At 56.9% G+C, this 27,154-nt stretch overlaps 9 protein-coding genes across 9 annotated transcripts; 2 read left to right on the forward strand and 7 right to left on the reverse strand.

The window, feature by feature from the left end:
• Nucleotides 1-274: 274 nt before the first annotated feature.
• On the reverse strand, nt 275-4,126 carry MAM_00479 (GATA transcription factor (Ams2); the record flags this gene model as incomplete). The annotated part of the gene is made up of 2 exons (XM_040819278.1): nt 275-3,894; nt 3,961-4,126. The coding sequence occupies 2 exons, from the start codon at nt 4,124-4,126 to the stop codon at nt 275-277; spliced, it is 3,786 nt and encodes a 1,261-aa protein (XP_040682543.1).
• A 1,602-nt stretch (nt 4,127-5,728) lies between these two features.
• On the reverse strand, nt 5,729-7,235 carry MAM_00480 (Crotonase, core; the record flags this gene model as incomplete). Its single annotated transcript, XM_040819279.1, has 2 exons — nt 5,729-7,120; nt 7,191-7,235. The coding sequence occupies 2 exons, from the start codon at nt 7,233-7,235 to the stop codon at nt 5,729-5,731; spliced, it is 1,437 nt and encodes a 478-aa protein (XP_040682544.1).
• Nucleotides 7,236-7,699: 464 nt separating this feature from the next.
• MAM_00481 (ribonucleoprotein (LSM)-related domain protein) lies at nt 7,700-8,379 on the forward strand (the record flags this gene model as incomplete). Its single annotated transcript, XM_040819280.1, has 4 exons — nt 7,700-7,803; nt 7,863-7,895; nt 8,002-8,259; nt 8,337-8,379. The coding sequence occupies 4 exons, from the start codon at nt 7,700-7,702 to the stop codon at nt 8,377-8,379; spliced, it is 438 nt and encodes a 145-aa protein (XP_040682545.1).
• A 1,471-nt stretch (nt 8,380-9,850) lies between these two features.
• On the reverse strand, nt 9,851-11,684 carry MAM_00482 (dihydroxyacetone kinase; the record flags this gene model as incomplete). Its single annotated transcript, XM_040819281.1, has 2 exons — nt 9,851-10,344; nt 10,412-11,684. 2 exons carry the CDS (start codon nt 11,682-11,684, stop codon nt 9,851-9,853), a joined length of 1,767 nt encoding a protein of 588 aa, XP_040682546.1.
• A 697-nt stretch (nt 11,685-12,381) lies between these two features.
• MAM_00483 (Mannan endo-1,6-alpha-mannosidase) lies at nt 12,382-13,912 on the reverse strand (the record flags this gene model as incomplete). The annotated part of the gene is made up of 3 exons (XM_040819282.1): nt 12,382-13,577; nt 13,648-13,752; nt 13,825-13,912. 3 exons carry the CDS (start codon nt 13,910-13,912, stop codon nt 12,382-12,384), a joined length of 1,389 nt encoding a protein of 462 aa, XP_040682547.1.
• Nucleotides 13,913-16,079: 2,167 nt separating this feature from the next.
• MAM_00484 (uncharacterized protein) lies at nt 16,080-16,982 on the reverse strand (the record flags this gene model as incomplete). Its single annotated transcript, XM_040819283.1, has 2 exons — nt 16,080-16,856; nt 16,911-16,982. The coding sequence occupies 2 exons, from the start codon at nt 16,980-16,982 to the stop codon at nt 16,080-16,082; spliced, it is 849 nt and encodes a 282-aa protein (XP_040682548.1).
• A 1,085-nt stretch (nt 16,983-18,067) lies between these two features.
• Nucleotides 18,068-19,923, reverse strand: MAM_00485 (uncharacterized protein; the record flags this gene model as incomplete). The annotated part of the gene is made up of 2 exons (XM_040819284.1): nt 18,068-18,278; nt 18,341-19,923. 2 exons carry the CDS (start codon nt 19,921-19,923, stop codon nt 18,068-18,070), a joined length of 1,794 nt encoding a protein of 597 aa, XP_040682549.1.
• A 2,000-nt stretch (nt 19,924-21,923) lies between these two features.
• Nucleotides 21,924-25,173, forward strand: MAM_00486 (ATP dependent DNA ligase domain protein; the record flags this gene model as incomplete). Its single annotated transcript, XM_040819285.1, has 5 exons — nt 21,924-22,213; nt 22,358-22,936; nt 22,992-23,085; nt 23,132-23,214; nt 23,265-25,173. 5 exons carry the CDS (start codon nt 21,924-21,926, stop codon nt 25,171-25,173), a joined length of 2,955 nt encoding a protein of 984 aa, XP_040682550.1.
• Nucleotides 25,174-25,313: 140 nt separating this feature from the next.
• Nucleotides 25,314-26,615, reverse strand: MAM_00487 (Oxoglutarate/iron-dependent oxygenase; the record flags this gene model as incomplete). Its single annotated transcript, XM_040819286.1, has 5 exons — nt 25,314-25,901; nt 25,960-26,110; nt 26,180-26,196; nt 26,279-26,392; nt 26,454-26,615. The coding sequence occupies 5 exons, from the start codon at nt 26,613-26,615 to the stop codon at nt 25,314-25,316; spliced, it is 1,032 nt and encodes a 343-aa protein (XP_040682551.1).
• Nucleotides 26,616-27,154: the final 539 nt, after the last annotated feature.

Here is a 27,154-nt window from a genome sequence, read left to right on the forward strand (position 1 = left end):
AGCAAAGCCATGAGCTTGTTTAGCTAGTTCCCCTAAGCATCTATTCTGCGGTGCTCTATCATCTGTAGTCCGTACCTGCCGTCTTGGCCTCCAAATTTCATCCAGAGAAACAAAAGACAACCCAACTGCAATCCTGACTGCAACGTGCGCCGCTCACTGGTATCCTTCCATGTCCGATATTTCGCTCAAGAGAATGATTTCAAAACAACAACAACAAAAAAAAAGAGAGTCAAACGCGACCCACAAGTCCATTTCGGTCCATCATGTTCCGTCTTCAACTGGTGTCCATGTCCCATTGGGCCCACGCACTAGACGAGGCGTGATAATCAAACAACATGGAGCCATCCTTGGGCGGCGAGCTGGGCATCACAGCATCTGTGCTGAGGAGGTTGCCAAAGTCAAGCATGCTGCCGGCGTTATCGTCCAGCGCCGGAAGACTGCTCAGATCAAGATCGTCCGCCCCAAAGCCGTTGCCCTCTGAGAACATTTGGCTGATGGTGCGGCTGATGGGTGTATCAAACACCTCGAATCCCCCCTGGTGGTTGCGAGGACTGCGTCTTGGAAGGCCGCTTTCCGGTAACCGTGACGTCCTGGTCGGCGTCCCCTGGACAAGAGCCTGACCGGGCGACGCAATTGACCTGATGGTCCGGATTGATCGAGAAATGCTTCTTGTAATGGGTCTGTGGCTCGGCGTGGGACGTGAAGGCGTCTTGAGCGGCTCCTTGGGCGTTCCGGCCTTCGAACTTGGCGTTGGCGTCGACGGTCGAGCTACTGCCGCGGGCTTCTTCGATACTGCCTGAACATCGTCGTCATCATTGGACTCTTCATCCGGCCTCGTGCTTGCCGTGTTTTCTTTACCAGTGCCAGAACCTTTCGACAGACACTCGTCAGAAGTCTGCACAATATTAACGTTGATCTCCTCCAGTGATTTTGGAGCTCCGTCTTTTCGTGGCGAGGGGAACAAGAGTCGCTTCGTGCTGCCCACTGCTTGGTCAAATTCCACATCCACGGGACTCTTTGCAGTGCCACTTCCCCCAGAGTGAGTCGACCCAGGGTTGGATTGCGATTCCTGCATGTCGAGACTCGCTGATTCTTCACGTACGCCAACATCCCGAACACTTCGACCGTTGGGTAGGTCGGGGTGCGGCTGCTTCGGAGAAGACGGTTCGACAGGGCCGAATGCATCAGTCGGGAGATAAGCTTCCGAAGTGGGATTCGCTCCGTCATCCTTGCCACGAGACTTTTTGCTTCGACCAGTGCCTCGCTTTCTGCGTTCTTGTCCCACCCGCGAGAGGTCCTTGTCCCACCTGTCTTGAGGACGGTGGCTTTTGCACTTGGTGAGCCAGATGCCACAGGGGTTACAAAGTAACCGCTCTTGCCACTTTGCTCTGTCATCCGAAGGCCCCAAGCTCTTCTTGACGAGGCGGTGCACGGTAGGTTTTCCGTCCCCGTCCCGCTGCAGAATCTCGATTGCCGTTATTTTCCCAGGCTTCTCCGAGTACTCACAGTACTCGGGAACACCGTCGTTTTCCTGAACCCAGATCTTGCGCCAGGTTGGCGTCTCGATGGCCCCGCAGTTGCTACAATAGGGAGGCATCTCTCCATTCATGATGGCCTCTTCAAGCCGTTGCTTGATGGCGTGCTTCTTTACAATGTTCTTGTTTGCCCTGGATGCAACGAGTGGTGGGGATGAGGGTGCTGGGACAGCATCACTCTTGGCAAATGTAGCGGTTACGGTTTCCATGCTTGTGGGAAGAGCAATAGGCACGACCGGGTCGCTGGCAGGGACCGGAAGGGCGAGAGGACCAGTCGAGGCTGCTCTCTTCAATGCTGAAGGGGCCGGTGGAGCTGGGAACTTGGGCGCAGAAACTATGCATCGTGAGAGAGAGGATGGTCCAGCGGGCTCACCGGCTGGGATTGTTGGCAGAGCCAACGGCCCTGCAGACTGAGATCGGCCCAACTGCCTCGGCGCCTTTGCCGCGGCAGGCCCCTGCGTGGGCTCTCCCTCCTTGTCCATGTCCTGCTGGGTATTTTGGGGGTGCAATTGCTCGGCGGCGGGCTCAGGTGCAATGTTGACATGGTTGCAGATCCGCTGGCCAGCCTCTTCCGTTCCTTGTTCGGCGGTCAGCGGGGGTGTCGCTGCGTTCTCAACGGCGTCAGTCGTTGGCGGAGGAGTGGGAGCCATGCCTGGCGGAGAAGGTGGCTTTGTCTTCTTTTTCGCCGCTATCCGAATCGGCGCCTTCTTCAAGGATGGCAGTGATTGCATGTCGCCTCCTTCTTTTACCGCTGCCGCTGGGGCCGGCTGAGGGGAATTGTAGCTGCAAATGTGAACGAGATCCTGTCCAGCCGGACCATCCTGCATCTGGAAAACTTGAATGGGCACGCCACTAGCATTCCTCGACTCGGTAGGTTTCCGGACAGCTCTAGCAAGTGCTTTCGTTGGTGCCATGGGAGCCGGCGCATCGGCCTCATCGCCAAAGAGGTCATCCAAGTCGTCAGTAGCAAAGCTAGCGTCGCGATTAAGCTCAGTCGGCGGCATCGGCGGAAGAACGGGACTAGAGGGGGGTAGGCTTGATCGAAGGAACGGAGTGGCTCGCTGTACGGGAGGCGATGAACCAATATCTGCCGGGCTGTCTACCGAATAGGAGGGAGTGGGCGCCATGGACTCGGGCGAACGGCCGTCTTCTTGGCCGGGTGACAAGGGTTGCCTAGACTCCGCAGACGAAGCGTTGTTTGAAAACAGCTGCTGATTCAGAGCCGATTCTCGTCTCAGCTTCACTGGCCCAGGGCCTCTGCCCGGACCAGCATGGAGAGAACGATCTGGAACCGGCGTAGGGGCTCGAGGAACTTCCTGTAGATGGCTGCTGCCGCTGCCCGAAGGGCCCTCAGTGTTTGCCACAATAGGTCGAAATGTGCGCAGCGAGCCAGAGGTGCTGGCAGCGACTCTTAGAGACTCGGGTCCATTTGCAAATAAATTTGGTGCCGTTCTTTCAACCTGCGTCGTCTTGACCCTCTTCTTGGCGGGGCCGTCCTCCCCTTCTGTGCCATCTTCGTAACCAGACGTATTTCCTTCGACGGGTTTCTTACGTGGTCTGCCTCGTGGGCGGCCAGTAGGTGGTTTTCTTCTCGGGGCTCGGTTGGAGGCCCTGCTGGACGGTCTTGAGGATGGTGCAGCCCCGTCTGCCAGTTGCTCGCTGAGGTCGACCGGAATGGGAGCTATTCTGTGAACGTCGTGTGTGGGCACCTGCGGCTGCTGAGCAGGCACTGACGCAAAGGACTCTCGGCTGCTCATCACGGGAGGCTGCTGATGTGGGTGGCCGTGACCCTGTGACAACGCAGGCGAGACAACCCTTGAAACGTGACTTATCTGACCGATTTGGGGATTTGACTGGATAAAAGTATTCCACTCCGAAGCACCTGTCGGAGTCATGGCACTCTCCACCGGTCTGGTGTGTTGTTGCATGTCGCCATTGCCGCTGTGAAGGGCTGGCTTGTTCGATCTTGGTGCGACGGAGAGCCGTAACCTGACCTCGAGCGTTTCGCGATGGCCGCCTCCAAAAATGCCCGGCAGATTTTTGGCCACGCGTCCGGTGACCATCTTGGGCTGCTGCATCATCGACTGACTCTGCATTGCCTCGAGGGCCCATGAAAGCAAGCCCTGTCCGACCAAGGGAAAATCTGGTTCTGAAAAGTCGACAGCATATATGGTGTAGTCGTTCTCCTGGCCAGCAAGCTCGGGGCTGCAATCCATTACAGCGTGGATACATGATCTCAAGTCGACAACGCCGATTGAATTCGTCTCGTCAATGGGGACCGTTTGAACCTGGAGAGGTTGGGGATATCTGGCCAAGCAATTGACCTTGGCCTCGGCGTCGAAGGTATAATGGACCTTGACTGAACACACGGGTCATGTTAGCTAGCGACGACGACAGGCACGGGGGGACAAAGGAATCGACGTACGGCCCATCGCTCTGGTTTGAACCCCATTCTCGTCAGCTTCGGCCTGAGGAGCCTGGGGAGTCTGAGCAGGCATACGCTGCTGTTGATACTGGTGTTGCTGCTGCTGAACATTCTGGCGGTTCCAAGGGGCGCTCCCCGTCGGGGCGATGGGAGCAGGCGATGCCATGGCCAAGGCTGTCCCGCGCGACGGCGTGTCGATTGTTGCGACGCGCTGATACACACGATGGGAAGCTACCGCAGGCGGATTTTGCAGGAGACACGTAACAAGAAACCACCCCGAAAAAAAGAAAACAGAAAGGGGGTGGGTACGACAGCGAAGAAGATGTGAAGGTGTGAATGCGGAGCGGAGGTGTGTTGGGCGAGTGAAGACAGCACAATTAATCAAATTGGGGAGGCGGGTGTCATGTTCGTGAGTCGTGACCTGAACGCGCGTGAGAGCGTGAGAGCGTGAGAGCGTGGGAGGGTGGATCTCGGGTCAAAGCTTCCACTTTTTGGCAGCACGTCTCCACCTGCATGCAGTGCAGGCAGCTGGCTACGCGACAGGCGACCGCAGGAAATATGTCCGACGACGAATGTGAACGGCAGAGGGCAGAAAATAACAGCCAGGCCAAAGGCACCAAACCAATGGCCAAGCACCTGAAAAGAACAACGGGAGATCAAATGCGACGCGCGTGTGCCACAGCGCACCACCCCACGCCAGCCAGCCCTGGACAGGCAATGCCCGCCGTCGGTCGCCCAAGCTCCAAAGACCAAGAACAGAGGACAGCCAGCTCTGTCGAGAGCGGCAACGGATGTGCAGACTTGTCTCGGGTATTCCTGTGCGTGCTGGACTCTCTGGTACAGTCTCGGCGGCTCAATGCTCGAGGCTGCGACGGTCAACTGGTATGTAACGTTATCCGACGACACGCGCTAGACGCGGCAGCACGTGACGAGCAAACGGTCAAACGGCCCGTCCAGTCCAGTCTTGTCGTCGTCGGAGAAGCGCCGAGCGGAAGCCCCACCTGCCGAGCAGTTTGTGGGTTTGTGGCAGGCACCGCCGGCCCCTGGGCTCTTGGCTCTTGGGCCCTGCTTGGATCGATGTCGCGCCTTGGATTGGATTCTTGGCTTCTTGCACAACAAGGAGGAATTGCCGAGATTTCCTGGTTCCTGGTCTCTGGTCTCCGGTCTCTCTCTGGTGCTGGGAGGCTGCTGGGAGGATGCCGATGAGTTGATCACGCTTGGAGCCCCGTCCCTCGGCCACGAATCGGGCGCCCCATCCCTTTTATACTCGTCCGCCGCAGACCCGTCCATGAAGCCGTCATCCATCCATCCCCCTTCAGACGCTTCATGTTCCCGTAAACCCACGACTTTTTCACTTTCTCGCGCAATCCAATCCATCCCCGCTTTGGCCCTCTCGCCTTCAACGTTCCCCCTGGGGCCCTCCTCTTTGCATGGTGAAGCCATTCTCCATGCCGCCCCCGCGCCACCCACGCATTGCTCCCCCGGTCGAGGTTCACCGTGAGCTGGAGGTTATTCCGCTCCGTGAACTTTTACTCGTCGACGCTCGCGGTGATGTTTTCCGCAGGCGTGCCCACCACCTGCGTCTCCACGTTTTCCGCTCAGTCGATGGACGCCAGTGCTTCGCGTTCAAAACATCCTTCTGTGCTCCATAGCGTACTTTACATAATCATGCAATGTTTTTACACGGCGGACCGTCGATTGTCGCGCTCTTCGACATTCATGTCCTCTACCTCTACATAGAATATGCCCACAACTTTCCGACTGCCTTCTACAATCGGCTGCCCGCTGATGCATCCTCGCTCACCCACTTGACTTTGCCCTGAGCGTCGAGCGTGGTCTTGCGACCGAGGATTTCGTGGACAACGTCCGCGATGCCCTGGCGCCCATTTCTCGATGCCACCATGACCCTGGCCAGCTCCTGGGGTGTGTAGGTGCCGCTGCTGACGGCAGCCCTGACCTCCTTCTCCGTGGGCACGCCGAGGCCCTGGTGAGGATATTCAGAGTACGTGCGGTCCGTGAACAGCTCCAGAGACTGCTTCTCGTCCAAGTCAAAAAAGGGTCGCGAGACGTCCTCGCTGGCGGGGATGGCCTCGAGCGACGCGGGCTGCCACCGGGGCTTCTCCTTGCGGACCAACAGAGCCGTCACGCCCTCGGTAAAGTCGGGGTGACGCATGAATTTGCTGGCAATCTGATGCTCCTTGTTGAACGTCTCGGCAATGTCCCACTTGCCACCGACTCGCATCTGCCTGAGAGTCACATGCACTGCGGTGGGCGACCGCTTGTTTAATGTGGCCAGCTGCTTCTCGGCCCAGTCCCTCGTCTCTCCCTTCTCCGCCTTCAGGGCGGCGATGACGTCGGAGACATTGCTCTTGCTGAAGCATCGGTCCACGGCCTGGCGGACCGCGCCGCCCAGCTGCATGGGCTGGTCGTAAGGCAAGCCGGTGCAAAACTCCTCAAGGGTGTCGTTGATGATGGCAAGTCTTTTGGGTAAGGGGTCGTCGTCTCTGAACCTCAGCTCCGCAAGGCGGGCCTCGAGATCGGGCAAGCTGGTCGAGTGAAGGTAGTGAGTGGCGATGCCAGAGTAAAAGACGTTTGGGCCGGTCAATCGCTCGCTCGTCAGGGCCAGATAGGTGCCCACAGCTCCATTCATTCTCGGCAGGAAGAACGAGGCGCCGACGTCGGGGAAGAAACCGATGGTGGTTTCGGGCATGGCAAACACCGTCCTCTCGGTTGCAATCCGGAAAGGCGCGTGGATGCTGAGACCGACGCCGCCGCCCATGGTGATGCCATCCATGAAGGCTATGTACGGCTTGCCATATGTCGCAATGTAGTGATCCAGTTTGTACTCGAGGCCAAAGTAATCGGCCGACTTTTTCCACCCATCGCCGCTCTCCTGGTTGTATTCAGCCAGCGCGGCAACGTCACCGCCGGCGCAGAGGGCCTTGTCGCCGGCTCCCTTCATCACCACAATGTTGGCCATGTCGCTCTTTTCCCACTCGACCAGGCGGGGCACAATCTTGCGAATCATGGACGCGTTGAGCGAATTGAGCTTCTTGGGTCGGTTGAGCATGACGGTGCGGAGACCGTACTTGCTTTCGAAAACGACATCGTCGGGTTCGTCGCCGGGTAGTTCCCTGATGGTGGCGGCCTCGGCGGAAAGCTACCTCGAGGAGCAGATTAGCAGCATGTCAATTTGAGGCCGTGCCGACGAATGGCCAGGGTGGACAAACGGGTCGAGCGCTCCGGGAGCTCATTGCGCTCGCTTGGTGCGCCATGTTGAGATTCCGTCTAAAGCACCAACTGCTCGCAGCATTGGCAGCCGAACCCGCTCGCACCGCAATTGCTCGGAAAGACATTGAGATGGAGTGAAACGGGCGGAACTACGGTCCCCTGCGATAATAAGTGCGCATCGATTGCCGCGGCAAAGATGGTTGTGCCGGTAGTGCGGATCCGAGGGCGACGAGTGACGAGATGGGCCAGGCTAAAAAGCGTCACAAAACTCGGACGAGAGCATCGAGGGCAACCCGACGGGGTACGGAGTAGTTGGCCCCGTAGACCGAGCAGTGGCTGCAGTGGCTGCCGTCGCTTGCCGGCTAGGCTAGCATTCGCAGCTGTGCAGCCGCCACCGGGTACTCTGGCACCCGAACGACAGCGTAGCCCAAGTTTTGCCAGGGCCAGTCAGAAGTCAGGAGTCGGTCTGGCCGGCTGCCCCACCGGCGCGAGGCATCGGCCAATCAGAATGACCGCTTGCTCACGTCTCTTCAACTTTTCGACCTTCGTGCCGGAGGCAGCATATCCAGCAACACACGACAATACCTTTGAGATGGCGGATCCCAAGATACAGTACGCCCCTCGCGCACTCAGTTCCGACTGCTCGATGGACCTTGCTGACGCTCTAGTAGGGAGCTGCTGAACAAGCCGCGCAACGAGCTTACGTATGCATCTATCCATTTTGCCGTCCTCTCCTCCCGCCCTCCCCGTCACCCTCCAACCAGCGTATCCAGGGTCGCCCATGCGTCGGCTAACCGTTCACAAATGCAGCGAGTACGAAATCGCAGAGCTCGAAGAGCACGAATTCACCTCGGGTCCCCTGTCGATACTCCAGACCGCCGTCAAGTCGCACACCCAGGTCCTCATCTCGATCCGCAACAACCGCAAGCTTCTTGCCCGCGTCAAGGCCTTTGACAGACACTGCAACATGGTTCTGGAGAACGTAAAGGAGATGTGGACGGAGACGCCGCGATTAGCAGGCGGAAAGAAGGGGCGGCCAGTGAACAAGGATCGATTCATTAGCAAGATGTGAGCACGCCTCGCTCCCGACGTCGAAATGCATGCCCTGGCCGAGGGGAGCACGTCCAGCTGACCCAGACATTCAGGTTTCTGCGAGGAGATAGCGTCATCCTGGTACTGCTGAGCTAAGGGGTTGGGTGGAGGGAACGACGGTCACGGTACCGGACGGTTTTGTCTCGGTCGTGATGGACACTACGCGGCGGCGGCCTTGGGCATGTGGGATCCGCTGCGGATGATATGACGGGACCGGTCGGGCCGCGGCCTTTTGCTACATGGGAATGAACGATAGGCGTTGGAGCAAACAGTCTAGTTGCGCACATGTACGCGATGGAGGCACATTGTCCCTGTTGCCTTGGCTGGCCCCTGTATCGTCCGCCAGTGACCGCATCTGGAGAAAGCTGAGTCTTCTGGCGTCTGTGATGCCCAAGATGTGTTGTGTGACGGCTGCCAGACATACATGGGACGGCCGCATGAACAAACGAGACGACGTGATGCTTTTTGAAAAAAAGATAGTACCCGAGTTCCAGTAGTCGTGGCCGTTGCAAATTTTCAGCATTCGATAAACGCCAGCAGTCGCTCCTCTTGATTGAAGTCTCCCAGACGCAGTAACATGTGTGTGTGTGCTGTAGTGTACTCGAGACGGGGAGGCGGAAGAGCACAAATGACAGCCTCCACGAAAACAAAATGAGTGCTTGCCTGGCTGACCACGGTCTCTGGCGAAAATTGCGCCCCCCGTCACGATGCCGAGACAACAGAGCGCATTGAAGATGAATCGTGTCGGGGCACCGCGCGAAAGCAAGCTGCTGACGGCACGGTAAACAAATAGACCCATTATGATCAAGGCTGTGCTATATATTACGGTAAGGAATGCTGGTATATAACCTGCCCTATGTATCGGTTCGAGCCCGCCCGCAGGTGTAAAAGGCGATGTATCGAGCCAAGAAACGATTGAAATCTGTATTTGAAGTTTTAAGAAGAATTGGCACACCGTGACGGGAAAGAGGCGTCGGAGGTCCGTGGGGACAGTTTACCATTGCTGCTGACCTTGTGCTCATGTTTGTTTTTGACCTCATGTCCGAGTTCATTCGTACTCGGTTGCTGTCGTGACGCGGACCACCCGCAGGCACAAGACAGGGAACATTTTGCGCTCTTTTTGCTTGTTGCCGCAACTTCTATACTATCGATAGGTTTCTTCCCCGACATATCTGACATGTCTGTGCACTGGTGCTCATCACAGGACTGTTGCACTGACGTCTCGCTCGCCGTTGAGCACTCCAGACGTCTGTCCTGTCTGTCCGTTTTCACTCAAGTCTCGTGCCTGATCGATCCGCAACGCCGTTCTCTGGAGTACGCAAATGGTGCCGTCGCAGATGTTCGGTCCCGGCAGAGTTGCGCCTCGCCTCGCCATGCTTTCCGCACAAGAGAATGGACGGCCTCACTGGACTCGGCACATGATCGAATCCGAGGAAGACGGGTAGCCCACTCTCTTCTTCATCGAGACATTCCTCAAAGCAGCGCATCACCGCCCAAAGGGGGCACGATATCGCACTCCGTCGCTCGGAGCATCATCCCTCCCGCAGCACAAAGTACAATCTGATCGTCAAACCCTTTCCCACTCTTCATCACCCCCTCCAGCCAGCCCGCCAAAGAAACAAGCCAGCCCAAAGGCCCCCGGATCAGGAACCTGCTCGAATCCCTTGCCGCCTACGTATACGGCTCTCCCCAAGCTGGCCTGCATGCCCCTCGTCTCGTCGGCCGCCTTCTTCGCCGCCTCCGCCGCCTTCTTTACGTCCCTCGTCTTGCCGAGGACCTGAATAAACGGGTACAGTGCGTCCACGAGGGTTCTGTCACCGGGCCGAGCAGGCGTATACTTGGACAGCGCATCGCAAGATTGCTGGAGGGCCTCGGCCCACGAGGAAGGCGTCAGATCGCCCGAGGGCAGAGAGCGGAGTGCACGGGCAAGCGCGTTGAGGAAGATGGCGTAGAGGGCACCGGATGTGCCGTCCATGGTAGACTCGACGATGGGGATGATGGATGCAAGTGTCAGCAAGGGGTCGTCGGTCAAGTCAGTTTGGCCGATGTGCTTCAAGACGGCTGGGAGAATGTTTCACGTTAGCGAGTGCCCATCTGTGTGCCCGTGTGCCGGGGACAGTAAACCTACCCTCTGCACCCCTCTTCAAGCCGATGCCGCAGTCTCCATCCCCGACCACGGTGTCATATCGCGTGATCTCTGGCTCGGCGGCAATGACCCTGTCCAGAGCCAGCTCCAGCCTCTCCTTGACGATGCTCTTGTCCATCCGTAGCCCGCTGGGCTTGACCTGCTCATCGTGGCCCCTCTCATCGGTGCGGGTTGCCACGTTCTTCGCCTCCCACGTCTCCTTGCGGATCGGCGCCGACCACCCGGTAACTTCTGCGCCGGCATCCAACAGCTCCATCATCCCGGGGCCGGCGACGTCCGTGTTGACCACGTTGAGCAGCGAGACGCTAAATCCCAACCCGTTGAGACTCGTCATAAAGGTGCCTGTGATGATGCGGACAGGGTGGATTCCATAGCTGGAGCCCAGTTGCGTCACAACCTCGGTCGTAATGCCGCCCATTTCCAACACCGACACACTCCCCAAGTTGTTGATCATCAAGACGACTTCGTTGGAGTTGACCTTGAGGAATGCGCGGTCCTCGTCGCTGGAGTCCAGCAGCTGGGCAAGCATCCGGCCCACCAATCGAGGCAGATGGAGTTTGGCTCTCTCGGAACCGGCCTCGTTGTGAATGCCCATGCCAATCTCTACCTCGCCCTGCGCCAACGTGTCGTCCTGAGCACCGACCGCCCTCCCTGGTACATGAACATGCTCCAGACTCGCGCCGACACTGACGATGTTGTCGGCCGCCAATCTCGCCACCTTGGCGACCTCCCCCAGCGACCGTCCCTGTGCGGCCAAGGCACCCGCGATTTTCAGCACGAGCACCGTTCCCGCGATGCCTCTTCTCCCCACTTTGCCTGCCTTTGCCCTGCCGACGCCCACGTCATCGCCTACGACGACCATGTCGACGGGTAGCCCGGCGGCCTTGGCCTTCTCGACAGCCATGCCAAAGTTGAGCACGTCACCTGTGTAGTTCATCACCACGACCAACACGCCCCGGCTGGTGTCTACACGGTGGGCAATGGCCGTACGCACCTGCTCGGCGGATGGGCTGGCGAATATGGTGCCTGCCACTGCGGCGGACAGCATGCCTGGACCGACCATGGCCCCGAAGGAGGGCTCATGGCCCGACCCGCCGCCGGAGATGATGGATACTTGCGGTTTGTCATGGCTGGGGCGGCGGTAGACGATTTTTGAGTCTGAGTCGAGAGCGACGTTGGGGTTGGCAAGGGTCAGGCTGTGGAGGGCGGTGTTGACGAGGTGTGTAGGGTCGTCGATGAAGTGTTTGGAAGACATGATGATGGACACGAGAGAGCGCGACGGCGCAAGTTGGGCTGGCGTGGTTGAAGAGCACGGCAAGAAACTATCCAGTGGCGTAAACGAGACGAGTCGGACGACGAGCGGGGTCACAAGTCATCCGTCGTGCGTTGCTCCTCCAGGCCAGACCGACATGCACATCCAAGGTCGTCGTGGTGTCGGACAAGAAGCTAGGCGTTGTTGCTGCCAACAATCTTCAAAATTCCCAATGCCAGACGGAACGGACTGGATAGCCAGAGATTGAATGGCAAAACGCCATGAAGCCACGCGGATACTTCGGGGGCTTCTCTCAAATTCCAACGTGGCATTGCAACCACCCACGTAGCATCTGGGCACTGGTGCCTCATCCTTCCGACTCATTCTATTTCTGAGTGCTCCAGTACAGGTACGCTTCGCTGTCTTGATGCAATGCTAGCGCGACTCGACTTCAACTGACAGACAGGGGACGCAATGGTAGTGCTCAACCTTGGCCTTTCGTCGCGTCCCCGAGGGAGCCAGTCTCCCAAAATGGCGACAGCTGTTTGCCTGACCGGATTCCATGTTCCAATAAACGCCGTTCCAAACAAATCCCCAGAACCGTCATGGTATCTCCATCTGCCGATTATAGAAAAAAAAAAAACCGCAGCCTCAGTTGCATAACAAAAGAACAAAAGGTCCAACGCCCTACATGCTTCCTTCATCTAAATTCCAGAAGCATAAACGCAGTTCCGCCGACGGCACCTACAATGAACAGCATCGTGACGATACCCGCCCCGACCTTGTCTACCGTAGTCAGAGGCTTAAGCACCGTCGGATCTTCCGTGCCACCACTACCAGCCGATGGGTTGCCCTTGGATGTACCGCCATTCTTCTGTGTCACTGGCGGCGCCGATTTTTGCACGAGGTTGTACATGACTGCGTCCAAAGCATTCATCTGCTCACCAACACCAACGATTCCATCAAACTTGCCCTGTGGAATCCAGCTGAAGCCGCAGGCAGTTCCCGGCTGACCCTTGAAATTTGGTGCCGCTGTCGACCCGGTACAGGCAGCCGCAGCGGCTATGCCGGCCTTTTGAAGGAATGGTTTGATGGTGTTATAGGTGTACGGGGCCAATTGGGCCGTGCCCGCGAGCCATCGAAGGAGGTAGCCCTTGAAACTTTGTTGGTCGTTGTTGCACAACTTGTTGAACTCGCAGAACTGTTCGTAGGCCACACCGTCCTTGAAAAACTTTTCAGAGGCATGCTTCAAGATACCGTCAACTGCCTTCTTCCACTTGTCATCTGACGTGGCGTTGTACATGGCAGCGGCGCCATGAAGGTAAATACCCGAGTTGTAGGACCACTCTAGCATGTCGATTCTTGTACAAGTCCCGTCCGGGTCGATACTGATACCGTCGTGTACGCCGTAGTCACTAGTGATCAAGTTGATGGATTGTTGCCACTCAAAAACCTTGGTGGCCCAGTCGCCGTAGGTGCTGTTACCTGTATAACGATGCAGTCGAGCCGCTATATTGAAAAAGCATCCGTTCGAGATGGAATTTTTGTAGTTCCAGCCATTGTTGAACTGAAAGATTTGCCACCTCATGCCACCCTTGCAGTCAGCTGGATCCCATCGCAAAACATACTGGTTGAATACGGCCTGCGCCAGGGCGAGCCACTGGGCTTGATCGCTCGGAGGATCGGGGAATTTATTCTCGGCGGCAGACATGGCCGCCATGGCCCAAAAGCCTTGATCGTCGTTGCCTTCGGTTCTCGTCTGATTCTTGGGCATAAAGTCCTTGGTGTCCCCAGCTTGGTGTAACATTGCCTGCATCGTAGCATCATTGTAAGAGCTATCCCCCGTGAGATGCCAGTAGTCGATGATGGTGCCAAACATAGCCCCCGCCTCCCACCCTGCTTGGTGTCAGCGACGTGCCTGCAACGTGAAGCTTGGAAATGTCTCGGAAAATGATGTAATTCTCACAATAGTATGGATCTGGCAAGTTTCCCGGGGTATCGCCCGTATTATTTCCGCTGTAGTACTTCATTAGACCGTAGGCAATCGTCCCGGCCGCGCTCTTCAAGGAGGCTAAATGTCACCCATAATCAGAACACTACCTCCACGAAGGAATCCATTGAAGGGCCCCAAAGTCGAACCCACCTTCATCTTCGATTTTGATATCCAGACCAACGACAGGAGTGCCCACCAGGACGAGCGACAACGCCGCCGCTGTCGCGAAGCCTTTCATAATTGCTCAAGCGACCGAATGAACAGGCTCAAGAATATGAAGATGCCGGGACTAAACTGAGCAACAGGACTCGTTGATCGGGAGTACATGTAGCGCCCTCGAGTCTAGGGGTAAGACGTTTTGTGGCAAGCCCAGCCTGCGTTAGGTGACTGTGATTGTAATGTACAAGTGAATGATGGAAAACATCAATTCGGAACCCAAAATTGGTGTCGCACGTGAGATTTACGAAGATAGTTGTTGTCAACACGTAGGCAGCGGGAAGGACGCCTGTGAAGCAACCTAGACCACCAGCAAAGGAGTCAAAAGAGGTACGTAAATGTGTAAATTGTATCGGAAATGAGTGAATATGAAGTCGGTAGCTGCCGTACGGTGACTCGTCCGCGCGAGCTGCTAGGCGGAGGGAGCAATATGGGACGACAATAGGAATAAATGACCAGAAATTGAAGAATGGAAAGTGGGAATAGAGAGCCGTTGCAGGGGGGGACGGTGGTCACCATCAGGACCCTGCCCGCTTCTCAGGAGACATATCCATGATGGGGCTTGTGGATTCTGGATGCCACTAGGTGCTGTTCCGTGACAAACCAAGTCGGGCCAAGACAAGGAGATTGTGCCGTCAGCTTGAAGAGGGTGGGTGCAACAGTATGGAGTCTCCGTGCTCGGTAACACCTTTGTTCGGGCCCAGGGGCCACTCTCGCTGCTATCGAGTAAAGTACTCCGTAATTGGTTTCGTCCGGATTTCTCCTGAACACCTCGACTGGACTGTTGTCAGATATGCCGCTGTCATCTCGTATGGGCCTCATTTTAGTCACAAGCCCTCGATCATACGCGACACGAGATGGCAGACTCGTCTCCCGAAGAAGGCTGTGACTACTGGCCCCCATGTCGGGTACGCCCAAAAGTTTAAACGACCTTACGACCTTAGTTGACTGACAGGCTGATGTTGCACAAGAATAGATGTAAGAGACGACTCTGCGTGTTTTCCGTGAGAAAGGACGAAAGGCATCAATGGCCTGCCGCGGCTTAGCAGTCCTTGGCGTCGCGCCCTAAGTTGTGAGGCTGGGGACGAGTCGGAATTCCCTCATCCCTGGTGTCCATGCCCCTGATGTGATGGGTGCGGTGCGCCTTGACGGCCGCAGGGCTCCTAGTTGACTTTGGTCCTTTGGCTCGTTAGGAGTTGGGATTGGAGAAAATGTGTGGTGGGCTGAGGTGAGGGTCGCAGCTCGGTGGAGTATATAACTAACTAGCTTGCGCCACCCCTGGCATCTAATCTTGGAAAGAGCCACGCTCGGAAGGACGACTCGGGAAGGACCCACCCAAAGCCAACCGGACTTTTAGTGACCGCGCATCCCTCAGCGCCCCTCAGCGTCCCGCCGACTCCCCCTCACACGCAAAGCTCCAGGTGCATCAATGGTCCGTACTCCGGATAAACCGCTCCAAAACCCACCACACTCACGAAATCTCCGACCAACGTCAACATCGTCGGCAAGCTTGGAGGACCCCAACCCCAAGCCGTTCATTTTTTGTCGCTTTGGCAGCTTCTTGTGATGGCGTTCACTTCATTAACATGTAGGAGGACTCTACATCGAATATATGGCATCTTGATGCCCAACTCATACCAGCTGCGCCGCAAGCCACGGTCATCTTGGCCAATATTCCAAGATGTGCAGCCCTTTCGATTATTCCGTCAGACTTTGAAAACAATAGACGGCTTTTGGTGAGTTGTAGTGAACTTGGTGTACAGTTGAGTAGTGCAATGGTTCTTTGACGGTAGTTGTCAAGACTGAGACTTGTCGGTTTCACCTGTGTTCCCATAGGCCACCTACACCGATTATCATGAATGCGTCTCGCACTGGGCTTCCTCTGTGTAGTATCGCATAGTACTGTGATTATTAGTTTTTTGAACTTTCACTAATACGAAAGATAGGCGAGGTTAGCAGGATAGTGGTCGCGCAGCACGCATTCACAGAGAACTTTTGGCGACAAATGTGACTTTGCTGGGCGTGGCGTGGGCAAAAGCGAAAAGCAGACAATCTCATACAGCTAAACCACATCATGGCTCCCATCAAAGTTCTATTCACCGACTGGCTTGAACCACATCTGGAGCAATCCAAGCAGAAAGTCTCTACTCGTCAAGGACCTCCTCTCCCCTGGCAGTGCCACCACCAACTCATTGTTTCGGAATGCCGTCGCCGTCCCTGTTCATCCGACGCCACTGCGTCTTCAACTCGACGTTATCCGCACTCACCAGCGTATTCCGCCATGTCCGCTCGCCCTCCATCTCGTCGCACTTGACCACGCCGGCGCCCAGCATCAAGGGCTTGCAGTTGGCGTAGATGGTCTCGTACGAGTGCGCCGGAACGACAAAGGTCTCGTGGAAGATGCCAATGTGGTCCGGCCTCACGCTGTTGTACCAGTCCCACGCGCCGCGGTGCAATTCCTCGTGCGCAAACTTGTGGATGCTCTCGACGTCGCGGAAATAGTAGCTGGTCAAGAGGGTGTCGGCCGTGCCAGGCCTGCAGCCGACCCAGTCGGTGATGCTGATGAGCCCCAGCTCGTCCCGGCGCTCGAGCAGGTTGTGGTTCATCTCGGCGAACTTGTCGGCCATTTCCCTGCTGTGCGGGCACATGCGGCCGCGGGGGTGGTTGAACTGCGCGCCGAGGTTGAAGACGACGAGGGGCCGCGACGAGGGCTCCGAGCCGAATGTGCCGTCGGCCTTGGGGAGGAGCGAGGTGGTCCGGCCGGGGACGACGGCGGTCATGTAGGCCGGGGGCGTGGCGCGGCGCGGGAGGAAGAAGTCGATGATTTCGGTGGTGAGGACGCCCAGGACGAGCGTGGCGATGGGCACCGCGGCGTAGCGGCCGGGGAAGACGGTACATATGACGAGTTGGATGGCGGCGATGAGGAAGATTCCATGACGTTGCGCGAGGAGCGACTTGAGGAAGAGCTGGCCGGGGCGTCAGCAGTGCTTGGCGACGATGGGTGAGAGTGAGAAACATACAACGGCGAGGGGGATTGGCTTCTCCACCGCAGGCGACGGCACAGGCGCCAGCTTGGGCTTGAACTCTCCCATGTTTCCGTTCCTTCTTTCGGAACAGTTGGCAATGAGAATGGCCGACGTTTGACGGGATATGCCAGCGCGATATATCTGGGATGGGGAGATGGCGGCGTGGTCGACTTGCAGAAGTCCCACAATCTTCAAAGGCGGCGGTGTTGCTCTTGCGTGGAACAAAGGACAAGCGGGCACCTCGCCTTAATAAGTGCTTCCTTCATTTCCATTTCCACTGCCGATTTGGAGATGTGACGTGGCACTGCACTGCATCACACAGGATCAAGCAAGAAAAGAAAAGCAAAAAAGAAAAGCACAACGTAGGTCCTGGTAGGGCGGGCGCTTCTCGCACTCGCTTCTCGGCCTCGCGATGCTGCGCGACACGGCGCAAACCGAGAGCGAGATGCATGCGGCAACAGGAGCGGGGCTTCTGCTGCATCATGCACTCGCCCCGGCACGCCCACTTCAGTGTGGAGTATCAGTACGGAGTATCTGATCCTCCATGTGGCCAAGGCTGGGCTGGTCTGGCCAGACTTGGTTGGGGGCGGCTTACGGATGGTGCCGTGCATGGATCGCGGAAGAAGACACGGACGCTGGTAATCTGGCCAGGCCATGTCAGCCGCATCTCCGTCGCGATGCGACTCCGCCACGACAGAGACGCCCTTCTCTCACCTGCTCAACGCGCACTTCATGCTGGTCATGCAGTCCAAACAAGTCATTCATCATTATCGTCGCGTCGTCTCAAATACAAGCAACCCCCACCACGAATCCCCTCAACGTCGCACAAATCCTCAACATGTCGCCGCCTCCAACACCAGCCACGCAAGACCCCAGCGTCCATGAGCCGAATGTCCACCCCCATCCCAGATACAGCCTATACAGAAGCTTCCAGGTCTGCCTCAGGGCAAACACGCACCTCAGCCACGCTATCCAATGTGCCCAGCCGCCCGCCGTCGTCGCCCGCTGCCGCCAGGCGACACACACAGAATCTACGCCCTTCGCCCAGGACGCTACAGAGTGGCTTCCCTCCGGCTGGTGCCACCTCAGACGCTGTATCAGAATACTCATGTGAATCATGTCCCGGATGATTTGGTCCCTGTTGCCGTTCATCATGTCCTTGTCGGTGCCGTGTTTTCCTTGTTGGCCTGCTGCTGCTGCTCCTCCGACGCCGTGGGTGCCACCAGGGACTTCTCCCACTCGTCGAGGAGATTGTTGGCCGTGCGCTTGATGTTGCTGGGCGACAACCGGTTGACCACGTTGGGGAAGATTTCTTCGAGTTTGTTTGGGGATAGGATGGGGGTTTCCAAGTTTTTTGGTTTCCTACGTCTTGGTCAGCCGTCTATTGTGCTCTGGGGGGTTCACTTGCCTTTCCAAACACTTACACTGGAGTTGCGTGCTCCTCATGCTCGGAGATGCTCTGAATGTCGTCCATTGCTGCGTCGTGCACAGTCGAGCCGCTCCAGCGCGTGGTGTTGGGGGCGACGGGAGACTCCCAACTGGCCCAGTCGGTGTCGTCGAGGGAATCAAAGCCCAGCGGCGTCCAGGAGAAATGCTTGCTCTTTGCGGGCCGCGACCTTTCCAGCGACACGTCCTTTTCAGAGCTCGTGGGCGTTGGCGAAGCCGTTGCCGCGGGCGCCGACGCCTCCAAAGGGCTCGCTCTGCTCTGGACTGCCTGGCCGTTTCTACAACGGGCCTGGTCGGACGGCCCTGCGCGGCTCGTCGACCCGGTCCGGTGTTGTTGCAAAGGACTCTCGCTGTGCCCAAGAATGGGCTCATCACCAATCGTGATCTGTCGAATATCCTCCACAAAGGCCTTGAAGCCGAGCCGGACGTCTTGCATGAACTGCGAGGCAGCAAGTGGACTTTGCTGGCTTCGGGGCTGCCACGACGCCCTCTTTGCCAGCACCGGGTTGGCGGCCTGAGTTGTCCTGTGCTGATATGACGAAGACGGGGTATCTGGCCCCATCTTGTCCTCCAAGACGGAGAATTCGGGTTTGGGTCTCGCCGGCGAGAGAAGGGACAGTGTACGGGTATGGCGTCCCCTAAAGGCCGTCCTGCGGTTCTGTGTAGGCGTACCTTGGTTTTGAGTTTGCAGCAGGAGGCTCCTGCGGTGGTCCACGTCGACGCTGCATCTGGGTGACTGCGAGCCCCCGTCCGCAGCTGGGGTAAATTCTCTGCTGGTGGGATCATGGAGGCCGCCGTCTCGATTGCGAAGGGCGTCCACCGAGCAGAACTGCTTCTTGAGCGCTGCAAGTTCCGACTCTTCGTGGGCCAGCGCCTCTCTCAGCTCGAGTACCCTGCGCTCCTTTGCGGCGATTGTCCTTATGAACTCGTCCACGTTGCAAGGCGACGGCGGACCTGGATGATGCCGTGGAGTGGGGGGTATGGAAAGGGGCGTAGATGCCGTCGTTGTGGGTGTAGGTCTCGTAGGATCGCTGGTTGGCAGCGCAATCGGAAGAGTGAGTGACAGTCTGTTTGGGACGCGAGAAGCAGAGCCGGTGCGTGAATGGCGCTTGGACGAAGGCGGCGTGGACCAGATGCTGCCGTCCAGGCTTCGATGCTTGCTGAGCTTGCTCGTCAGGGGTGATGGCGATGGTGATGGCGACGATGATGATGCCGAAGATGCGGCGGATCCAAGGGCCGAAGCCAAGATGGAGGGCTCCACGGGCGTGCCGTCGGCCGCAGAGCGGCGACGGCGAATCTCTGGACGCGAGGCCATGGCCGGGAGCCTCTTGGTGTTGTTGTCGGATGTATGCAACGAGCGGCGACTGCTCCAACTTGTGTGCGCTCGACAACGCTGGACCAGGATCTGGATGGATGAAGGAGAGGACAGGGCTCTGCGGCAGCGCGCAGAACCTCCTGGGGCGAGCGCAAGGACAAGCGGGCGCTGGGTTAGACGGCGACGATATTCATGGAAGAGAGCGAAGTAGCGGTCGAGGACGCAAATGAAGAAGAAAGCAGTCATGAGTGAGGGTGTGAAGCGAAGGAAGACCAGACGAGCCCGAGCCAGAGCCAGAGACGGGCCTGGCTGCTGCTCATTCTGGCCTGGCGACGCAAATCGGGTGGAGGGACCGGCCAATCGGCCAATTGCCGACTCGAAAGTCGGTCAGTCGACGATGACTAGTGCTAGCAGTGCTGGTAGTGCCCGGTCAGGTATTTTTTCTTATTTAATTTCTTCTTTCTTGTCCTTTAATTTCAATCCTCGTCTTGTTCGCCGGCGCTTTTTTTCTTAGTAGCAGGGCTATTCGCGGACGGCGGGCGCAGGCTCAATTGGCCAGCGTCATTGGTCCGTCGACCGGTGCCGGATGAATCAATGTCTGGGCGCCGGGGCAACGGGCGGGTCGCAACGTTCGTCACAAGTGAGCAAACACAAACCCAAATTGGCGTGGAGCGTGGAACCGGCCGCTTAACTCGCTGTCCACCGGCCGTCCGGGGTTCTGTGCTCGTGGTAAAAGTCGGGGGACGAAGACGACGGACGATGAAGACAAACCGTGCATGCAGATGCGGCCGGTCGGTCGGAGCGGTGACGGATGGCGTTTCGTTTGGCCGAGAGGCTGAGGCGGAGAGGCTCCGGGTCCTCCAGGTTGCGAAAAGAAGATTCGAAGGGCGTGGCTGTCACCGTCAAGCGTCAAGCCTGTTTCGTTCGAACTTGGACAACGGCGACGGCGGGCCGCGTGTCGATCGATGCGCTCAGTGGTGTTTGAGACAGACCGACGAAGCACAGGGCCGACGACTGCGAGGCAGCGACGGTCGTTTGTTTATCAAGTCGGCGCTCGACCCGACTCGACTCGACTTGACTCGGACTCGTGGCACATGCCCCAAGTCGGCTCGATGAATGAATAACAATACTACTACCGAGTGCACGTCAATCAACGGCTACGATTACTTATTCCCGGCGGCGCAACGACGCACCTCGTATGTTGTCTCTCGCCGCTCGCCGCTCGCATCGTCAACAACTCAACGTTCCAACACTGAAAAAAAACACCCACGCGCCCGCGCCCGCGTCCTTCCTTGATCCCAGCCCGACCGCAGCCTGGCAGTGGCAGGGCTCTGGACGAAATCAAGCCTCGTCACTGGTTCGCGGTCGCAGCCGTTTGCGCCAGACCCTGTCATACGGTATACCAGTCCGCACGGTGAAATAATGATGGTGGTGATGATGATATACGTAATAATAAAAACATGGACTAAAAGCAATTTAATTTCATTCGGCATGGCGCGCCCCGCCCCCGTTGTTGAGCCCCCGCAGGAACCCCAATTTCCTGCTGAAATTAGCAGCCAATCAAACATGTCGTGCGATTCATGCTTCTTGTTTATGTGCGACACGCACGTGGCCGATGGGGTGATGGCTGCTCATTGTTGTGATGCCCTCTTGCCAGCTTCACACCGTCGTTCAGAGAATGAATGACGCTGGGTCAAGGCGCGTGAGGACAGGCACTGAATGACGACGCGGAGTATCGTGCGGGTATTCACCTCTTGGACACTTTGCTGCTTTGAATCTTGTCACGGAAGAAATTTGAAGGAGAGCAATTTGGGTGCAATGAGGACTCTGTATCTGCAAACCGAAGACTCGAATGCTGGCTCCCTTGTGTTGTGGATGTAACGCTGGGGTGAGAAATCTCGACCGCTCTGCACTCTTAATGAGAAACAATTCAAGATAGATTGTTTTTCTTCCTTTCTTAATATACACATATTTTCTCTTTTGGTACGGAGTAGATTAAATATATATAATCTCTCTTGCGGCAAGATTTAGGGTTAGGGTTATCAAGCTACCAACCGCATGACCGCTCTACTTGAAACTGACACTCATGTGACTGCGCGTCCATTTCGCGTGGCTTCTGAGCGCACTCGGATGGATCCGTCTCTTGGTGGGGCCGACTCGCACAAGCGCGTTCCGAGGGGTTCCTGAATCCCCACAACTTTCGACTCGTCTCCTCGAAATGTGTACCGCAGCTTCAACAACTCATCATGCCGTTTCCCTTTGTTCTCGTGTGTGACTTGCTGGACGAGTGCCACCGACTCTGCGTCGCAAATAAGTCCAACACACAGGCTGTGGTCGACTGGTTTGCACGGCACCGCGGCCGCCTCGACGCGCATGACACAGACCTGGCTGCCTTGCTTTCCACTTTGCTACCAGAGAAACGGACAGACCGAGTTTACTGCATCAAAGCCCCGACCCTGGAGAAGATCATCGGGAGGGCCTTGATGCTCGGATCGTCCCGAATCGTGGAACTCGCCTTGTACAAACAGCCCGGGCAGTGCGCTGACCTTGCGGATTGTACTGAACGCATTCTCAATTCTACAGTAAATTCCAGCCCTGATTGATTCCCACGCTGGACGCGCTTGCTCACTCATGTGACAACGCAGCCAAATCCCACGTGCAGTGAGAAACTGCGAATCAGTGTAGAAGCAATCGACGAGGTTTTGCACAGCTTGGCGTCGAGGATCAAATGGAGCTCCCCGTGTATTCGAAATTCAGAAGCCGCCCTGGCTCCGCGGGGGCGATGTGACCTGGAAGATCTCTATCGTCGTCTCACTGCGCGCGAGGCCAAGTGGTTTACACGACTTGTCCTGAAGGACTACCAGCCGGTTATTTTGGATTCCCAGCTCGTGTACCGCTGCTGCGATCCAAGCCTGCCCCTCATCCTCAAAGCGCAAGACGACTTTGCAACTGCCATCCAAACGCTACAATCGGCCAAGGGTAGCCTGCTCCCTAATTCTACGAGAAGCTCTCCGCGGAGGAATAGGATCCTTGCAGCGGCTAAACCAAAATTGGGGGTCAAGGTAGGGAGACAGAATTGGCTCAAAGGCCGCAGCATCAAACATTGCCTAGATATGGGACATGGACGCATGAGCGTGGAGCAAAAGATCGACGGCGAGTATTGCCAAATACATGTCGACCTAGCTGGCGGAAAACCAAGAGTTCAGATTTTCTCCAAGAGCGGCAAGGACAGCACGGAGGACAGACACAACTTACATGGGTGAGCAGCGGAGTCGCATCTTCTTGCCGAGTGAGTGCCGGCTGACTCGGGGCAGAGTAATTGTCAAATCTCTCGGCTTTGGCACGTCAAACTGCAGTGTGCGGAAAGGCTGCATCCTCGAGGGAGAACTGGTGGTGCATAACGATGTGGTACGTACGCCTCAAGTAAACAGACTTCCTTTCTCACCACCGCTAGGAGAACAAGACGATGCCGTTCCACAAAATCAGGAACCATGTCGCACGACGTGGTCGGCTCATGGGCACTGACCTGGATTCACCGTATGTCTGACACTCCTCACATGGTCACGGAGTTGTCCTAACTGAGTCAGGCCACGTTGGTATGAGAATTTGATGATTGTGTACTATGATATCCTCCTCCACGATGACCAATCGTTGCTAGGCGTCCGCCATTCTGAAAGATTCAAATTGTTACAAAAGACAATCAATTGCGAGCGGGGCCGAGCGGAATTGGTAAAACGGACGCTCATAGACTTTCATCGCACAAGCGCGGCTTCAGAGCTGCGAAAGGCATTCGCTAACGTTATCACTGGTAAAGGGGAGGGCTTGGTGCTCAAGCCGGACGACCCGTATTTCAACTTTGAAGCCCACCATGGTCGCACTTCAGGCCTATGTATCAAGCTCAAAAAGGAATACATTGGCAACTTCGGCGACGTGGGAGACTTCGCTGTTGTCGGGGCAGGCTTCAATTCTGCAAGGGCAAGGTCCTACAGGATTCCTCATCTTCAATGGACCGTATTTTTCGTGGGCTGCTTGACCAACAAGGAAGAAGTCAGGCGGTGGGATGCCAAGCCAAGATTCACCGTCGTCAGCGCCGTGGAGATTACAGAGCCACTTCTCAAAAGCTTCATATCTCACTGCAGTCCTGTGTCGGTCCCAATGTCCAAGAATGACAGGACAAAGCTACTCGTTCCGAAGGGCATTGAGGCCAACGCTCCGCTGACCGTGGCGTTTCAAAACCCAGCTGTTTTCGACTTGAGGTGCTTCAGCTTTCACAAACCGGGCAACATGGGCTTTTGGACGCTGAGATTTCCTGCCGTCTCCAAGATACACTTTGACAGGGACTTTTCGGACACGGTCACGTTTGACGAGCTGCAGGAGATGGCCGAAAACGCAAGGGCAACTCCGGACCTGGAAGACAGTCAAGAGAACCTTGAATGGATTGCCAGGCTGGAAGGGGCCGATCCCAGAGGGCGCGCGGTCGATGCCGTCAGTCAGCTGACGGCTACGACGATGCCTACCCCTTCGCCGTGCAGCTCCAGAACGCCTTTGCCGCCAATAATGCAGCGGTCGCTGAGCGAAATTCCCCAAGTAGCCAGGATTCATGACAAGAGTCAAAAATCAACTGCCGTTTCGACTGCATCGCTCTTCACCCCGCCTACTTCTTCTCCGCCGGAACAAGAGCCCCAGACACCAACGAGGGAGAGCAAACGGAAGTACGCGACACCGTCTGCGCCCGTCGCGGAACCGATACCAAAACGCCGTCTCTCGACGACAGGCTGCTCGTCACCAGTATCGGCGACCAAGATGTCGCGGAGGCCTTTAGATGATATTGATGGCGATGTCTCTCAGCAGCTTGCGACGCCGCGTTCGTCGCTTCCTGTGAGCGGTCGGACAGATCAGCGCCTTGGATTCGACAGGATGCCGTCACATAGACGAGGAACGCAGAAGGATGCAGCTTCTGATGCAGCTTGTGAGCGAGCTGGTCCTGCAGAGGGCGAGCCTGACTGCACGCCAACTGGTATTTCTTCCCCTGTAGCAGCTCAGATGACAAACACATCATCTCGATTCAGGAGTAGGTGCAAGTTTGCTGGCGATAAGTGCCATCTATCTGCGTGCACGATCCTTCTGGCTTCGAGGGCACTGGGGCCCTCGTCAGAGCGGACGGCGCTGCTAGACGTCCATGGTGCGTCCGAATTTGCGGTATCGTTGGATGACTGGGCACGGGAAAACAACCATGGCGCCACGTTGGGCAACGACAAGTCTCTGCAGAGCATCATCCTGGTTGACACGGTAGACAAGGCCAGCGAGACTAAGCTTGTGCTGGCCGAGGTGGAAAGAGCTCGAAAGGAAGTGCCCCGGAAAACGCGGGGGTGGATAGCGGTGTACGATTGGCGAGTGTTGGAGCATCTCAAGGTGATGGAGGATGAAGAAACGGAGACCAAGTATTACGATGGGTTCCATGACCCTTGGCGGAGGTGGTACTGTGGAATTGTATAGGAGATTGGATAAGCAGCCTTGGGAAACATGTTGAATACGCTTGACTGGATGGATGGGGAAAGAGGGGAGGGGGGCGCAACCAGGATACCCAAGAATTCGTTTTACGCTGCAGAGGCGGACACTGTACACTCATCTGCACGTCAATCCTTCTCGTCCTCATACAACGTGCCGTAGGTCTCTCTCAACCTCATGAACAGGTGCTGCCGTGCCGTCACGACTTTTCTCTCGGCATAGGGATTCTTCACTACACCGTCCTCGACGAAACTCCTCACTCGCTCACTCGGCACGGGCTCCAGCAAGACATCGTCCATGGGCTGGCAAAAGAAGGCGATCGAGTATCGCGGCTCGCTGCTGCTCTCGCCGTCGACCCCGTCTGCGCCATTCGTAGGGAAGACCACTCTGTGGACGGTGCTCCTGAAGAGCCCGTTGGTCCAATACGACAACAAGTCGCCAATGTTGACTAGGATGGGAGGACTGGCATCGTTCTCGGTGCCCGGCGGCGAGACAGGGACAGGCGCCCATGTTCCGTCCTTTTTGAGGATTTCCAGACCAGCCTGGCCCTTGAGGCGGAAGAGGAGGGTGATGGAGCCGTAGTCGGAGTGGGCGCCGGCGCGGACGTCCTCGGCGGCGTGGGATGTGCTTGACGGCGGGGGGTAGCGGAGGAAGCGGAGGGTGCTGCCGCTCCCCGAGGGCGATCTGAAGTGTGCAGAGGTGAAGAAGTCGTCCACCTGGGTTGTTAGTGAAAAGGGGGGAGGGGGCGCGGGACGGGACGACGACGAGACGTACTTGGAGGCCCTGGCCTAGGAGGGTGAGGATTTTGAGAGACAGAGCGCGGCAGAGGTCGGCAAAGGCAGAGAAACGGCCTTCGTCGGCGGCGACGGTGGGCGGTATGGGCTGCTGGGCCTTGCTGTTTATGAACTCGCCAAAGTTGAAGGCTCTGGGGTGGACATTAGGATTTGCCTGAGATGGACGGCGGAGTGAGGGGTTTGAATGCGCGGTTGCTCACTCTTTGAAATCTCCCACCTGGTGACATTTAGAGGGTTCTGCACATATATCGATCGATTGACACATGAGGGGGTATTTGCTAGAGGGAGTACCGGTTCACCTTTTGGTTCTGGGGGTCCAGTGTCTCGGCATGCATGCCTACCCATCCTCGATTGTTGGTTTGGATGGAGCATGCTTGCTTTTCGTCTGACGGTGCGCTGAACAGCTTCTCGGACTGCATGGATTGTCATCAGTGTTTTCGAGTCCCTTGCCAACGTGACAATGAGGGGACGTACCAGGGCAAATGCTTCGTCAATGCTGGCTACGGGTATGTCGTGGCCGAGGTTTCGGATGTAGATGAAGCCATGGTCGGCGGCGGCGTCGACTAGTTGCTTTGCCACGTCTGCTTGGGGACCGGAGAGGTCGACGATGGGTATAACTGCGGATGCGGGGGGCATTGCTGCGAGATCGGGCGCCTGTTATTTGCGTGGTGTTTGTTACTCACGGCGAGAATGGATCTGAATGTTGACGATTGGGGGGGTCGTGGGTGTATTGCGGGGACTGTGAGGCGTGGGCGTGAATACATACCGAGCACTTCGTACTCCGAATGAATGAATATATCAATCAAGCAATCAATTATGCCACGCGGCTATCACGGCGCGGGATGCGGCCGCACAACGTTTTGCGGTTGGAATGAATGGAGGAGTTGGAGTCGGGGGTTCGATGGTTTGGTGTGGTGTTGAAGAAGGGCCAAGGCAGATTCTCCGGCGGGAACATTGACCTCTTGCAGAGGTGCAGGTCGAATTCGTTCTTATTCCAGCGTGCCATTTGTCGAGTTCGAGCGAGAAGACATGTGAACGGCTGGAGGACAGACAGCCTGTGAGTGTATGAAGCTGGGGTTATGTATCAATCATGAGAACCCGCATTGATAAAAACAGCCTGGCAGCTCAGCTCAATTGCGGGGTGCCAATGCCGAGGAGTCAGGACTCGGAGGACT

This window comes from Metarhizium album (assembly GCF_000804445.1).
Source record: "Metarhizium album ARSEF 1941 chromosome Unknown scaffold_1, whole genome shotgun sequence".
NCBI lineage: Eukaryota > Fungi > Ascomycota > Sordariomycetes > Hypocreales > Clavicipitaceae > Metarhizium > Metarhizium album.